The sequence below is a fragment of the Lynx rufus genome, unplaced genomic scaffold (assembly GCF_022079265.1).
Source record: "Lynx rufus isolate CCGP_SWC_20201006 ecotype Redwood Valley unplaced genomic scaffold, mLynRuf1.p SCAF_3, whole genome shotgun sequence".
Lineage (NCBI taxonomy): Eukaryota > Metazoa > Chordata > Mammalia > Carnivora > Felidae > Lynx > Lynx rufus.
The window spans coordinates 186,684,727-186,701,781 of record NW_025814845.1 but is presented as its reverse complement, the minus strand read 5'-3'; the positions used below and the strand labels follow the sequence as shown (position 1 = coordinate 186,701,781).

The 17,055-nt window shown below is 37.5% G+C and overlaps 1 protein-coding gene across 1 annotated transcript in view; it reads right to left on the bottom strand.

The window, feature by feature from the left end:
• Positions 1–6,135: 6,135 nt before the first annotated feature.
• The window catches only part of CFAP97 (cilia and flagella associated protein 97), a 40,481-nt gene continuing 29,561 nt past the window's right edge, over positions 6,136–17,055 (bottom strand). Inside the window, exons 4-5 of the mRNA XM_047091826.1 lie at positions 9,515–9,665; positions 6,136–7,929 (exon numbers count right to left, since the gene is read on the bottom strand). Of these exons, the coding sequence (XP_046947782.1) occupies positions 7,802–7,929; positions 9,515–9,665 (279 nt within the window). The 3' untranslated portion in view covers positions 6,136–7,801. The remainder of the gene's footprint in view (positions 7,930–9,514; positions 9,666–17,055) is intronic.

Sequence of the window (17,055 nt, the reverse complement as noted above, 5' to 3'; positions counted from 1 at the left end):
GGGGACAAGGAGATAGTAGCGGAAACAAAAGAGTAACATAACAGCCAGGCTAAGAAGGGGCTTGGAGTGCTGGTTAAAAGAAGCCAGAGGGAAGAGGCTAGGCTCACCCTCAGGCTTCTGTCATGGGTATGAAAAGACAATAGGATCATGTTAATCACCATCCCCGACCCTGGAAAGGACACAGTGGGGGAAAAGAAAATTGGGCTGCTTCATTAGACAGCGGGCCAAACACCTTCAGGTTCAAGATCAGCACAACTCATTTGTCAGTTTCACCGTAAGATCGAAGAATTTTCTTCAAAAACAAGTGAGTTTGTGGTTTATAAAGGTTTCCTTCCATATTGGCAGACTAGGTAAGTGCAAACCAATGCTCCCTGTGAAAACTACTAGAAAAGGGATTCAAACTAATATTTAAAATAAAAATCTGCTCGAAGGCACTGGAGAACTAATAAGGCATGTGATACTATGGGGCCAACGCCAAGATCTGAACCCACAGAAGTGAGCCTAGTATTTGGGGGTCAGTTTTCCCCACGGAGTATCTTCAAATTGTGGAAAACATAGCAGCAGTGCTGAGGAACTAGAAACAATTTGATAGACCTCTTGAGGGAAAAGGGACAAAAACCAGAACCCAGGGCCTTCCAAGAAAGGGGAGCCCTAGATAAACACCCATTTGGACTGGGACCCCCGAAGGGTGACACTGTGACAGTAAGGGAACTGGAAGCCTGCAGTCACTGATGCCGATTCAATCTCTGTTTTAATGCGATTTGCGACTTCGAGCACCCTGCTGCCTGCCAGAAGCAAAAGTAAATCCTGTCTGGAAGAAAACACCATTCAGAGCAGGGGTCAACAAACTCTGAAAGACAAGGCAGTAAATATTTTAGGCTTTGTTGGCCAGATGGTCTTTGACACATTGGCTTTGCTGCATTGCAAAAGCAGCCTTGGACGAGAAAATGAATAACCATGGCTGTGTTCCATAAAAGTTATGTACACACGCTGAAATGTGAATTGCATAATATTCACGTTACATTCTTCTGATTAATAAAAAAACATTTAAAAAGGTAAAAGCCTTTTAAACCTGGCTGGCTCAGAGGCTTTAAACTTGCAGACCCCTGATGTAGAGTTTTAAGATCTTTCTACAATTTTTCATATAAACCAAAAACACAAACATAACTTTAAAACATCCTATTAAAAATATATTCTAGGAGCGCCTGGGTGGCTCAGTCAGTTAAGACACTGACTCTTGATTTTGGCTCAGGTCATGAGCTCACAGTTCGTGCGACGGAACCCCGCCACATGTTGGTCTCTGAGCTGGGCACGGAGCCTTCTTAAGATTCTCAGTCTCTCAGTCTCTCTCTCCCCCCTCCTCCTCTGTCCCTCCTCCACTTGTGCACCTGTGCACTGTCTTAGATAGATAGATAAATATATATATATATATATATATATTCCAAAGAGCCCATGGGTTAAAAAGTAGAAATCACAATGTAAACTCAAAAATATTTTGAACTTAATGAAAATAAAAAAGGCAGGGGCGCCTGGGTGGCGCAGTCGGTTAAGCGTCCGACTTCAGCCAGGTCACGATCTCGCGGTCCGGGAGTTCGAGCCCCGCGTCGGGCTCTGGGCTGATGGCTCGGAGCCTGGAGCCTGTTTCTGATTCTGTGTCTCCCTCTCTCTCTGCCCCTCCCCCGTTCATGCTCTGTCTCTCTCTGTCCCAAAAATAAATAAACATTGAAAAAAAAATTTAAAAAAAAAAGGCTGTGGGCACCTGGCTGACTCAGAAGAGCATGTGACTCTTGATCTGGGGGTTGTGAGTTCAAGCCCCACATTGGGCACAGAGTTTACTTAAAAAAAAAAAAAAAGCCTGAACATCAGTGAACTACACATCCATTTCAAGTAATTAGAAAAATAATGGCAAATTAAACCTAAAGAATAAAGCTGGAAGCCAATAATTAAGGTAACAGTAGAATTCCTTCCTGAAAAAGAGACAACAATGCCAAATGAACCGCATGACTAAAAGTGAAAGGTAAGGAGCACCTGGGTGGCTCAGTCAGTTGAGTGTCTGACTGGGGCTCAGGTGATGATCCCGCAGTCCATGAGTTTGGGCCCCGCGTCAGGCTCTGTGCCGACAGCCTGGAGCCCGCCTTGGATTCTATGTCTCTTTCTCTCTCTCTGCCCCGCCCTCTCCCTCTCCCTCTCTCTCTCTCAAAAATAAACATTAAAAAATTTTTTATTTTAAATGTGAAAGGTCAAACTTTTGGAAAATAATAGAGCAGAATATCTTCATGTGTTTGGTTAAATGAAAATTTCATAAAATCCAACATTTTAAAAGAGCACTAACTATAAAAGACTGATAAAGTGGACTGAAGTAAAATTAAGCACTTCTGTTCACAGACATCATTTATAGTGAAAAAGCAAGCCAGACTGGGAGAAAATATTTGCAGCATACCTCACACTGGGACTGTATTGTATCCAGAACACATAACTCCTACAAATCAACAAGAAAATGACATTCAACCTATAGGAAAACAGGCAAAAAACTGTGAAAAGGGACTTCACAAAAGATATCCCAATGGCCAATAAACACGAAAGTGTTCAATCTTATTAGTCATCAAAGTAGTGCGAGTAAATCATAGAATAACACTATATACACACCTAACTGGTTATATTAGTGAGGCTATGGGACAACAGGAACTAATATACTTCTGGCTGGAGAGAAAATTGGTACACTCACTCCGGAAAACTCTAAATCTTACCCAGCGACTCCACTCCGAAGTATATGCCAACCAAATGCATGCATATGTAATCAAGATATGTCTACAAAAAACTTCATATTAGCATTATTTGTAATAACCCAAAACCCGGAAACCACCTCAAATGTCTAACAACCACAGAATGGATAAAAAAAATCATGGTACAGTCATACGCTAGAATATTATACAGAAATGAGAACAAATGAATTACAGCTGCATGCAACATGAAAGAATGTCAGAAACATGAATACGTACAGCAAAAGAAGGCAGACACAAAAGAATCTAATTCCATTTGTAGGACATTCAAAAATGGGCAAAACTACACAACAGTCTTAAAAGCTAACATGGTAGTTACCTTTTAGCAGGAAAAGAGTGTCATGACTGGTAGGGAGCCCCAAGGGAGCTCACGAGTTCTGGCAATATTCCAACTCTGGTGACACAGGTATTTGCGTTCTAACAATATATGAGGTGTACATTTATGTTTTGTGCCCCTTTCTGTATTTCTGTAGTATTTACATAAATGGTTAACAAAATCTTTATGTCATTCTCACATCCCTCTCACATTCCCCAAAATATTAAAAATTAAATCTTAAATTAATGGTAAAATTAGGTTCTTCTAGTTAGTATACACAACTACATGCAAAGAAGATATATTTACTTAATACTAGGTATTTTCTTCATGAAATAAAAAATTCTCAGAATGAAATAAAGAAAACAAAGCTTACTTCAAACTTGGAGATTGACTATAATTCCCAAACACATGAAATAAATGTGTGATTTTTGGTGAAGACTATCATTGTAATAAAAATACTGTAAGAATTTGGAACTATAGTTTTTAATAGTTTTTTGGTAGCTATCTACATTCTTTTACCATTTTATAATAGTGGATGTCAAATTAGGTTCATAGGAAAAAATCCTGTGTCTCATTATAGTAAATTAATGACAGGTTACCTTGTAAGTTTACTTTGCAATAAAACCTTAAAAAATGTCATCTAGAACAAATACTGCAACTTACCTGAACTTACAAACTGAGGCACAGAACATTTAAGACTGTATCATGGAGCCTGGCTTAAAAATCTGTCACCAGAATTTTAAAATCAAATAAAACTTTCTGCTACGATGTAATCTTATTTGCTGTAAGCATCCTTGAACTTTGTAGTTGGGAGCTCACATATACTACTGCTGGAACTACTCAGTGATTTATTCCAATGGCATCATTATTATTAACCCTCATCAAAAACATTCCTAAATTGAAGTTTTAGCAGCAAGTTTTAAAAAGAGTATTTCTTATCACTCATAATGCACATGAAATGTTGCTGTGGACGCTTAAAAAACAAAAACAAAACATTCTATCAGGCTGTAAGGTGTTGCAGCATCTTAACAATTTTACGGAAAAAATTAGATGATGTGTTTTAAAGAGGCAACCAGCAAGGCAATTTTAAGCAAACTCTTTCCCACGTAAATGTCATACTTTCAAAGATATAAATAACTAATACCCTCCTTCCAACCTCATTTTAATTCTTAGACTTGTAAGGCACATAAAAGTTATTATTCTCGGGGCACCTGGGTGGCTCAGTCGGTTGGGCATTTGGGCGTCCGACTTCCACTCAGGTCATGATCTCACAGTTTATGAGTTCGAGACCTGCATTGGGTTCTGGGCTGACAGCTCAGAGCCTGGGCCTGATTCAGATTCTGCGTGTGTCTCTCTCTCTACTCCTCCCCTGCTTGCACTCTGTCTCTCTCTCCCTCAAAATAGATAAACATTAAAAATTTTTTTTAAAAAAGTTATTATTCTCATTTTTAAAATGGGAACAAGAAAATACATTTGCCACATATGAATTTATGGGGGAAAAAAGAAAATATATTTGAGAGATGGGCACAGGATCAACAGTTATCTTTTGTTCTTTCTTTCTTCACTATGTCAAGCTAATTCTTCAGGCTTAAAACACGTAACAGATTGGGAAATTAAAAAAAGATGTTGATTTTTAAGTTGATTACTAATCTTTATTCATGGAAATAAAGTAGCCATTAGCATTAAGCAGATTTCCTAGGATGGTATACAATCATTTATAGGTTAAGATTTTGGTGTTTAAGATATTAAACATCTTATAAATTTAATTATTAAAATATAATAAATTCAACTGTGTCTCCAACTTATACTGGCCATAACACTTTGCATAGTGTGCAGTGCCTGAATCTGAACAGAAGCGCACAAGTATCACCATGACCTCTTTCTAAAGTTGCTCTGTACCATTTTTGGACACTGGGTTAATGGTTTGAGAACTGCATTACACTACATTTATAAGCAAACCAGAAAACTTTTATTCGGAGTAGTAGCTAAGAAAGCAGCCTTTTAATGGAGACTGAACAAAGTAGGGAAAGTGTGAGATAAAATAGGTATCCCTTAGGAAATAATCTCAATAGTTCAAAATCTCTCATAAAATCTTGTTAAAACGGAGGGAACATTAGTTGAACATTTGACAGATATGAAAATAACTCTCAATAAGAATCTTGCCTGATAATTTTAGATTCTGGATTATAACTTCCAGTTGCAGATGTAAATTTCCAAAGTATATATATTAGGTCCAAGTGAACCTAATATGTAGTGGTGCTAGGTGATCCTTCACCTTTCAGAAATTCTTGAAAATAAAAATAGTATACTTACGATTCCTTCATAAAAGTGTCCCTTAAACCTTCAAAGTAGTTTGGCTTATATCAGAAAATAGTATATTCTTCCACTCCTATCCTTCTATTTTTACTTATCGTATATAAGTACTCATGACGACAGACCTGTGAATTCTGCTTTGAAAGGACGAACATTGCTGCTCGGAATTCCCAACTTTTACTGCAAGTTGGATCCCAGCTATCAGAGATACTTTGATGAACCCGCCGTCAAAGCAGTAAAAACTGAAGGCATGAAATTAGTATCTAAAATCCAAGTATAGCTTGATCTATAAAAATTATGTGTTGTAATCCTGACCTATGACAGCAAAGGCCATATAAAATATATTCAGAGACTAATGTCATGAACATAAAAGGTTTATATTTTTATGTATCTATATCTAGATATCTAGATCTAGATATAGATATATATAGATAGATTTTCCCTAACAAGTTAAAAATCAATTTCTAAAAACTGGCTTACCATATCAGGCGGGTGTCCAAATTCAGCATTACCTTATCTCTTCTTAAAGATAAGTTGTTATACAAACATTAAAAGTGCAGTAAGCTAAACACCAAAGAAAACAAAACACCCCTGGTTTAGCAGAGCTACAGTTAATAAATAAAGCAGAGTGCCAAATGATGTAAAAACGTGGGCACCAGAAGAGAGCTTCAAATAACAATGAATGAACATTATAGCCCAAAGAAAGAAGCAGAAAAATCTGTCAGGTTGTGTTCACATGAATTTTTTTCAACACCACTGTTGCCACACTTCACAGGCCCTATCTTCTGACAAAATCTATCAATGCCAACTGAAGACCAAGAAATTCTGAATAGATATTTAGCAACATGACGTTTGGCTTACTGCCCAAGGTGGTTAGAAAAGTAAGTTCAGTCCACATGCTACAAAAGCTTGAGTTAACTTGGAAAAACAAACAACAAATATTATCGCGGCTACAGAGCAAGAACTCACATTAAAAAAAGCAAGATTTGGCATTTAATATGGAAACTTCCCAGTACATCCTAAAGGCATACTGAACAGGCCAGTAAAGAAAAAGTGATAATGCATCAGCGATGACCAAGACAGAAGAAGCGGCCATGACCGAGATGTACTCGGCTATATGAAATGAGAGCCCACAGATGGACAGAGAAATATTCTGATTTGTCAACTATATGACACCCTATTTGCCCTTACTAATTCCATTAAGATTACCAGGATTTGCAAAGTGGGACTGGCAAAAATGGTTCTGCCAGAATTCAACTCAAAAGCCCCAACCAAACAAGAAAATTAGCTGACATCATTTAAAGTAGCCCCAACAAAATGTGTGCTATTTCTCCTCTACCATTCATATTTTAATTTTCTTTCTCAGTCCTTAAAAATAGTAGCTGGACTTTCCAAAGCTTTAAGACCACACATTTCTTATTTATCTCCTCTCTGAATACAGTAAACACTGAAACGTAACACAACTTGTTAACAGTATCTCTTAAAACACTGTTCTGACACAACTCAGGATCTGCTTCTTGCCTTTTCAAACTGGTGGTGCTATTGTGCTCGACAAATAGTTGCTTTTGCTTGTGGTGATCTGGTCCTTGGACAACCTATTCACAACGTAGCGGACTGTGACTCTAAAGTCTACCTCATTTCTCAGAATCGTTAGTGGTACTTTACCTGAATGTGTAAGAACGTGGAAGAGAAGGAGCTTGCTTCCAAGATGAACTTTCTAATACTCACAGTTTGAAACGGTTTGGAATGGTTGATCACATTTTTAAGATCTAACTCAGCACACTTACTCATATGGAGGTAGTAGATGCCTTTGGTCAATCACAAGGGCTGCCCTAGTACAAGCTTCTCTCAGTCTGCTCACCAAATCTAAATCAGCTCCACCAATGGAAACAAATTTCAAGTTTCGTTTCACAGTAAGTATACAATCGAGTCTTACAATCAAATTAAGAGTTATACCACCTGAATTCTGGAGCAAAGAGAAAACAAAGTTATATTTAGGAGCTACAATCATGGTTTAAAACTTATAAAAAATTAAAAAAAAAACCATAAAACAAGAACAACGTAGTTAACATCTTGGGTCCGACGTACAGTGTGATATTATCACAACTGTTTTGTCAGTGTAAGAGCTGAATCATTTTCTATGTTGAGAAAATATACATGCATACTACCATTTTTCTATCAAATACATATACCTCTCATAGAAATACATCCTCACAGGAAACACTGATTTTACATTAAACTGTTTTTTTTTAAACAATTTTGCATTGAATTACAATAAAATTACAACTCGTTGTAAATTTTAAATTACAGACATTTACACAGAGAATTATAATAATATACAAGAGCACTTCAGTAAGAACTGGATGAACAATGTTTGAAGTAAAAAGAGTTTTTATAACCAAGCTGTACGAACATTAGGGGGCTTAGGTCTTAGCAACAGGCCACTGGATGTGTCAAAAACTGGTCGCTCACTCTTACAACTGAGACCACTGGTAGCACTGGATGTTCTAGAAGCTCCTCCTGAAAATATATGAAGAACAAGAAATAATTTTATTTAAACTAAATACATCCATTAACCCTTGATAAACTTCCTCTCCTAATTTAAAGTTCAGAATAAATTTTTCTTCCCTATCTCACATGAATTTTTAGTAGTTTTGTATGATTCTCAAACAGGAATGCACTTCAGAACTCCCTGTGGAAATTAAAAATAATAATAAACATGCCCGGACTCTACATGGGGGGGGTTCAGATTCAACAGATTTGGGATGGGAATACATGTTTTAAAAAGCTGCTCAAGGGGCGCCTGGGTGGCGCAGTCGGTTAAGCGTCCGACTTCAGCCAGGTCACGATCTCGCGGTCCGTGAGTTCGAGCCCCGCGTCAGGCTCTGGGCTGATGGCTCAGAGCCTGGAGCCTGTTTCCGATTCTGTGTCTCCCTCTCTCTCTGCCCCTCCCCCGTTCATGCTCTGTCTCTCTCTGTCAAAAATAAATAAACATTGAAAAAAAAAATTTAAAAAAAAAAAAAAAGCTGCTCAAATGATTCAAGCAATAAAAGAAGCCACTTTATATAACTATTTACAAATTTGTTCAAGAAATAATTAACCATGTTCAAGGCATAATGCCGAGTATGAATTACTGGATTAAGACCCTATGTCAGTCAATGACTATAGCAAGGAAGTGACGCTTGAAGAATGAGATGAATGAATGGACTCACTAGTCATTTGAGTGTTTAAGACTCACAAGAGCACTGGGAAGTTGGGATGTCATAGGTGGTTACAGCTTTCTTCTAACATTGGCTTCTCTCTCACTCTTTTTTTTTTTTTTTTATTTTTTTTTAACATTTATTTTTGAAGGACACAGAGTGTGAGCAGGGCAGGGGCAGAGTGGGAAGAAGACACAGAATCTGAAGCAGGCTCCGGGCTCTGAGCTGTCAGCACAGAGCCTGACCTGGGGCTGGAATTCACGAACAGTGAGATCATGACCTGAGCTGAAGCCGGGTGCTTAACCCAGTGAGTCACCCAGGTGCCTCGGCCTCTTTTTTTATGGTTTAGAATGCACACATGGAGCGACAGCATAAACTTCCTGTGTCACACACCCTAGCACGAGGTGGCCACTCCATGCTACATTCTGTGGGACGCACCACTAGCTGGGTGTGTGTTGATCACAGGTCAAGCATTAGGAGGGATTATATGTGATGACTCTACAGACTGCTGATTCCTGTTTTAGTTAACCAGTGAGGAAGACAAAGCACATATAGGGGCGGGAGGATATTACCAATAATCCTTAGCTCGTTAGGGGGAATGTCTCAGCCACTTTTAAACAGCGTTATCTATTCATTTCTTCCTCTAACAAATGTAATAAAATGTCTACTACTGAAGACAGTATTGATATTTTCAACCCTTTTTCTTGTTTCTTTCCTGTGCTACCATTACATGCTGTGAGCGAAACCTGACGTTGAGTGAACTAACACAAGAGCATACTAGTGAAAAATAATACAAGGCCTTCCAGAAGTCAGCCATTTTCAAACTCTATCCAAGAACATAAGTTATATTTTTTAAAAAGGATAAAATACACACACAAGAACAAAATAATTCTGAGCATGCTTACTTAACGGGCTATACTGGCCAAGAGTTGATCTCACTCGTCTGGTGGGTGGCGATGAGCTGAGATAACCCATATTGCGATGATAGTCCATCAGTTGTTCAGAGCGTTTCATACCAACTGTTGGTTTCACAGATTCAAGTCTTTTCAATAAAGCCTTCATTTAAAGACAATTCAAAAGTCAACGTTAGATAGAAGTAAGTGATAGCAATAACTCAGGAACACAACAGCAGTAAGTTTTTAAAAAGGCACTTTAAAATATTTAATTCCAGCACAGTTAACATAAAGTGTTGTATTAGTTTCAGGTGTAGAATATAGTGATTCACCAATTCTGTTATTTGGTGCTCATTATGATAAACGTACTGTTAATCCCCTTCACCTATTTCACCTGTCCCCCCACCTCCCCTCTGGCAACCATCAGTTTGTTCTCTATAGTTAAGAGTCTGCTTTTTTGTCTCTTTTTCCCCCCCTTTGTTTGGTTTCTTAAATCCCACATGGAAATGAAACCATATGGTATTTGTCTTTATCTGACACACTCAGCATAATACTCCCTAGCTCTATCCACGTTACAAATGGTAATATTTCATTATTTTTAATGGTTAAGTAATATTCCATTGTATATATACCACGCCTTTCTTATCCATTCATCTACTGATGGACCCTTAAGCTGCTTCCATAGTTTGGCTATTGTAAATAATGCTGCAATAAATATAGGGGTACAGATATCTCTTCAAATTAGTGTTAAATCGGTAAATACTTAATAGAAATTTATGAAATAAAGATTTTAAAATCACTTTTGAGATGCTACGTGAAAAAATATTTCAAATAATATACTTTCAGGAAAATCTAAGGGTTTGGGGCACCTGGGTGGCTCAGTTGGTTAAGCCTCTGACGTCAGCTCAGGTCATGATCTCACAGTTCATGAGTTCGAGCCCCGCATCAGGCTCTGTGCTGACAGCTCAGAGCCTGGAGCCTGCTTTGGATTCCGTGTCTCCCTCTCTCTCTAACCCCTCCCCTGCTCATGTTCTGCTCTCTCTCTCTCTCTCTCTCTCTCCAAAATAAATAAACATTAAAAAAATTTTTTTAGGAAAATCCAAGGGTTTTATCTATCCTATAAAACCAGTACGGTTTTAACAACGGATCACAGGCACATCTCTCTTTTATGTCAGGTTACAATGTTTGGAAAGGTGCTATAAATGGAAATGCATGAAATGTGATTTTCTCTGAGAATGGGCAAAATGCTAAAAGCCCAGTGTGTTCGTTCAACCTAGACATCACCACAAACCTATCTAAGCTACTATCAATTCTATATATGACTTTAGAGCACTGGCTTTCTAGCTGTTTACTTTCCAGTTGTGCCCCAACTGGACACTGAGGAGAGGCCAAGGGGGTGGCCTCTCAGGTCTCCCGCTCCCAGTTTCTACCGGTCCATCTGTGCTCTCCATGTTGCCTGTTTCATATACTAAATATTCTGCATAAAATCTAGTTTGGAAGAAAAAAGTTTTTACTCTTAAGTTTGAAAATCATCTACTATAACTTTTAAATAGATATATAAACCAACTAGCCAAGGCAACATAATATCCAGTAACATTGTATTTTAATATGATTCCGTAACAGAATCTAATGTGTAAACATTCCTAATTTTATTTTCTTTCCTCATATATTAAAAGGTAGAAAGTTTGTTTCATTTTCAAAGGTATCGTAGAGAAGGGAATATCTGAGCAGACCAAATGGATCAAGGAATTGATCTATGATTGTTTTATTATCTCTTTATCGAGTTAAACTATTTCTGTAGCAAGTTGATCTTTATTTGAAAAGAGAATGCTTGTTCAGCACTCAGATTGCCATTAAAAAACCAGCCTCTTGAATTCAGTCACAGGACAAATTTTTTTCTGCACACCTTGTTTTTCCTTCTGCCTCAACGTTGTTTTCTTTTTATTATGGCAAAGAATACATAAAATTTACCATTTTTACCATTTTACCAATTTACCATTTTAAGCTTACAGTTCAGTGGCATTTAGTATATTCACATCACCGTGAACCATGACCACCAACCATATCCAGAACTTTTTCTCAACTTTGTGTTTGCTCTCATCAGTTTCACCCTCACCCTTCTATTCTGACTGGCGTTCTGAGTAATTCCAGAGAAGTGATAGATGGTAGTAGAACAAGTCAAAATACTCCAGAGAGCTGTTTAGAAAAGGGAGAAGGAAGGTGTTACAGAAATACATGGAACCTGGAGACAAACGGCAGCGATCTAGAGCACATGAAGCAGGACACCGACCAAATGAGAGATCTCGGCCTGCCAGCTCTTTTTGGCATGAAATGGCCTTTCTCAGTTTTTACCTTCTAAGGCTAGAGCACACCTAACTCCCTCAGGAAGCCAGACTCCACTAGAGTTAACGGTTTTCTCTGCTGAGCCCAGACTTACAATTTAAACATGGTTCCGTCTGTAAAGTCTATGGTCTTGCCATCACAAGACCACATGTGGTCTTTTTCTCACTGTACATAGTGAGGGTGTATATTTTAAGGGCAAAACCTCCTAGGATTATACCTTTTCTACCTACAGTTTGTAACTGCTCTGAGTTATGTAAGACACTGGAAGGAAGAGAAGAAAAAATATAAAATATTGCCCTGTCATTTATAGTTTGCATAAGAAGAGAATACTCCTGCATGCCCGAGTGATACATTTATAAGTGAGTAAGAAACTTCCTACGTATCACACCATGTACTCTGCTAGGCAGGGCATCGTTTGCCATGTCATCTGATTATCCTATTAACTACCCTCTGAGCTGTGGGGGGAACAGGACAGAAAATTTATTTTCAGTTAACTACTAATTTTGCTTTTTTGCTAGTAGAAGCCTCACTATTTTTTGGATAAACTAATTTCCTAAATTTGTTTATTTGGCTAGATGTAGGTTTTTCTTTTTTAAATTTTAAGAAAACTGCGACGCTTATTCATCAGATATAAAACATATAAAGTAATATGATCAAAATCAATTCTGAAACTAATTTGACAATAAGGCAAAGAATAAGCTCATTTTGTTGTCCTGATATGTCACTTATCAAGTTTACAGGCAGAAACTTTGGAAAACGAGAGAGAGATCAGCTATCTAAATTACATGGAACTATATCATTTGTATGTCACGAATAAGTTAAGCAGAAGTTAAAGGGATGATTTCTACTAGAAACAGCTCTTGCTTATAGAAACTATCAAAATATGAAGTACTGATTACTGTATAAAGTGTAAAATCAAAAGTAGATACATTTTAATCTAGTGAATAATTTAGTACTTCTGGGTAAAACTTAAAAAAATGACAGTTCAAAATATTTTAACATTTGCATCAGAGTGAACAAAAATGTAAGCTATCTAGTCAGAAAGACGTGCATTTAAATCCTGGCTCTTCCAATGATTATATGACCGTATGACTTGATGTGGGTATTAATGAAATAATCTCCAAGAGTCAGTTTTAAGCAGTAATTGAGATAATGCATATAGAATGCTCACAGCAGTCCCTGGCATTTGGTACAGAGTTATCAAACATGAATGCTACCATTCATATTGCTTTGTATTATTTTCTAGTTTTTTGACATACACTAGTATTACCTTCCTAGCTATGTTATATATTATATGACAGGACAGTATTTTATAGACATTTTTATATTCCTTCAGTGTCTTACATAGATCACAGCAGACATTAAATAAATATGTTTCATGAATTGAGAAATGATAAGAATGGTTACTTACATTCCAATTTGTGGTTTACAAATTCTTAGTATTTTCAATCTTAGAATCTGCTACTCGAATCAAATTCTAATAAAGAATCCCACCCAAATATTTGTTTTTCTATTTAGGAAGTATTCTTTTTGGAAGGAAAACTAACCCAACCTGAATCCTGTCCATCTCTGGAAACAGAAAAGTTAAAACAAATGAATGACTAATGTGTTAATGATTTCTGCAGTTGTCAGCAGAGGGGAGGTGCTTCATTGTTTCTAAAGTGATAAAGCGAAGACCCCGAAGGACATTAAAGAGTAACAAGCATCCTACAGTCAGGGAAAACCAGGATTGTTCTTCATATTTTTCTGTAACTGAAGCCACCCTTAGTTATCATTAGCTTTCTTTCTTGTATGATAGGAGACACAGACAATAACCAGAGAAGGAAGAAAATCAGACAGAGTGAACTATAAATTATTTCAAGATCTTACAAATCACACTTGAATTCTTACACTAGGTATGAGCTTTACCACAAAAAATTTTTTTAATGTTAATTTTTGATGGAGAGAGAGACAGAGCATGAGTGGGGGAGGGGCAGAGAGAGAGGGAGGCACAGAATCTGAAACAGGCTCCGGGCTCCGAGCTGTCCGCACAGAGCCCGACGCAGGGCTTGAACTCACAGACCATGAGATCACGACCTGATCGAAGATGACGAGATCTTTGAGATCATGAGATCATGACCATGAGCCGAAGTCGGACACTCAACCAACTGAGCCACCCAGGCGCCCCTATATGAGCTTTACCATAAATCTTCATCTTTGTGACAACGTATCACTCTCCGCTTGATAGTTTTCACATTCTATCTAAGAGGTCTAAAATTCCTCCTCTGGGGCGCCTGGGTGGCTCAGTCAGTTGAGTGGCCAACTTCGGCTCAGGTCATTATCTCGTGGCCCATGAGTTCGAGCCCCACGTCGGGCTCTGTGCTGACCGCTCAGAGCCTGGAGCCTGTTTCCGATTCTGTGTCTCCCTCTCTCTCTGACCCTCCCCCGTTCATGCTCTGTCTCTGTCTCAAAAATAAATAAATGTTAAAAAAAAAAAAAGAAAAAAAATTAAAAAATAAAATAAAATAAAATAAAATAAAATAAAATAAAATAAAATAAAATAAAATAAAATAAAATTCCTCCTCTGGACTAGCAAAGAACAGAAGATGGAAGGAGGATTCTACCTTTCATTTAATGTTTTTAAGAATGACCTGCATTTTCTGAATTTGTATATGCATTACTTTTATTTTAAAAATATTTTAACAAAAAAAAATATTTTAACAGAAGAATTCCTGAATGGAAAGATTATGTTCTACTTTACTGCCTACTTTCTCTGGATTTAAAACTAATTACATATATATGTATGTGTGTGTGTATTCTCAGAAAGTTAAAAAAAAGAAAAACAATTCTTCCCTAATCTTGCTTCAAATACTCACCTCCCCTCATCCTCTTCTTTCACATACAAAGAAGGCAACTGACATACATTTAAATAATGAAATAATCTCCAGGTGCCTGGGTGGCTCAGTGATCTCATGGTTCATGAGTTCAAGCCCCACATGGGGCTCTGTGCTAACATCTCAGAGCCTGGAGTCTGCTTCAGATTCTGTGTCTCTCTCTCTCTCTCTCTCTCTCTCTCTCTCTCTCTCTGCCCCTCCCCTGCTCGCGGTCTGTCTCTCTCTGTCTCTTAATAATTAATAAGTGTTAAGAAAAAAAATGAAATAATCTCATTTCTTTTAGACAGCAAAGCGAAATACAAATACCCTTACTCACCTGATCACCCTCTCCTTCTGCTAAGATTATTGTGGTACTCTTTCATAAAAATAGGATTCATATTATATTCAAATGAATTAAGGAAATATGGCTTAATGAGAGTATTTCAAAATTCACGAATTTAAAAATGAGACCCATTTTTGGAAATTCACAAATTTTAATCGAGTCTATGTAGGGTAGCAAGCATGCCCTCTACTAGATAAAATTACTTTTTCTTTATTATTCCTTTTATTTGTTTCCTTTTTGAATGAGAAGGAAAGGTAATATTTGCCTCCTGAAACATAATGAAAATTGTGAACTTCACCTGAAAGATTAACAGTATGCTTTTAACTCTGAAGCACAGGACTCGATTTTATACAGGATCTTTGCCTTCCTGTTCTACCCACTCAGCACAGCACTATTTCTTTGTTTTGGATTGTGTCACTCTAAACAGCCTCTGGACTACCAGCAAGCTAAAGTACTGGAACAGAACTCTTCAGTCATCATGCCTGTTGGCCGTCTGATTGGTCTCTGTCACTGGAGATACAGGAATGAAGGAAATACAAATCATAAACATTTAGAGGTAACGGACCCTGCCTGTGCACTACATCTGACACAGAAATAACCACAAATGTGCGTGGGTGTGTACACGTGTGTATGCATGCGTGTATTTTGATTATGAACAGGCTAGCAAACAGATTAAAAAATATACCAGCTCACACAGAGGAACTATTAGAGCTAATACAGATCTAAAGAAGCATTTGGAAGGTGGCAGATTATAAAATACATATGCAAAAATTAACAGTTTACAAGAGCAAACAGAAAATGTAATAAAAAATTTCATGCACAGGGTCTCCTGGGTGGCTCAGTCGGTTAAGACTCTTGATTTTGACTCAGGTCATGATCTCACGGTTCCTGAGTTTGACGCGCCACATCGGGCTCTGCATTGACAGTGTGGAGCCTGCTTGGGATTCTCTCTCTCTGCCCCTCCCCTGCTCCCTTGCTTTCTCAAAAAATAAATAACCAACAAAAAAAAAATTAAAATTTCATGTACAAAAGCACAGAAATACATAGTTCTGAAGAAAACCACAAAACGTTACTAAGGAAGGGGCACCTGAGGAGCTCAGTCGGTTAAGCATCTGACTTCAGCTCAAGTCATGATCTCATGGTCTATGAATTCAAGCCCCGCATCAGGCTCACTGCTGACGAGCCTGGAGCCTGCTTCAGATTCTGTGTCTCCCTCTCTCTCTGCCCCTCCCCTGCTCACATTCTCTCTCAAAAATAAACATAAATTTTTTTTTTTTAATTTACTAAGGTAGAATATGAGAAAGCTTGAATAAATGGAAAGACATACCATAAGAAGATAATATTTTAAGACCGCCAAACACTCTCCAACTAAAACATAAATTTGACATACTTCTAATAGAAATTTATAATAGAATTAAGAAAAAAATTTTAAGTTTATTTTTTTATTTAGAGAGACAGAGACAGCATGAGTGAGGGAGGAGCACAGAGAATCCCAAGCAGGCTCCGTGCTGCCAGCACAAAGACTTATATGGGGCTTGAACTCATGAAATCACAAGATCATGACCTGAGCTGAAACCAAGAGTCGGATGCTTAACCGACGGAGCCATCCAGGTACCTCTAGAATTTTTTTTAAAAAAAGAAAAAATAAAGTCATTATGAGGAATAACTGTAGAAACAGTCAAGAAAAGTTTTGTTTTGGTTTAGAGAATGAAGTGTTAAACATAAATGCAGATGATAAACTCTCCAAACAATAACATAATAAATGATATTTTATAATAAATTGTTTATTTTCCTATTCAGCTTGAAGTTACTTTTTTCACTTCTGCATGAATTAGTATTTGATTTAGAGCTAAATGCCCAAGGCCACTAACCACTGTGAGGCTACACAGCATTTGAAATATGGCCAGTCCAGACTGAGATGAGCACTCAATGGAAAATGTACAACAGATTTCAAAGACTTGGTACACAAAAAAGAAAAAAAAATCTCATCATTAATTTTTTTTACATTGGTTACA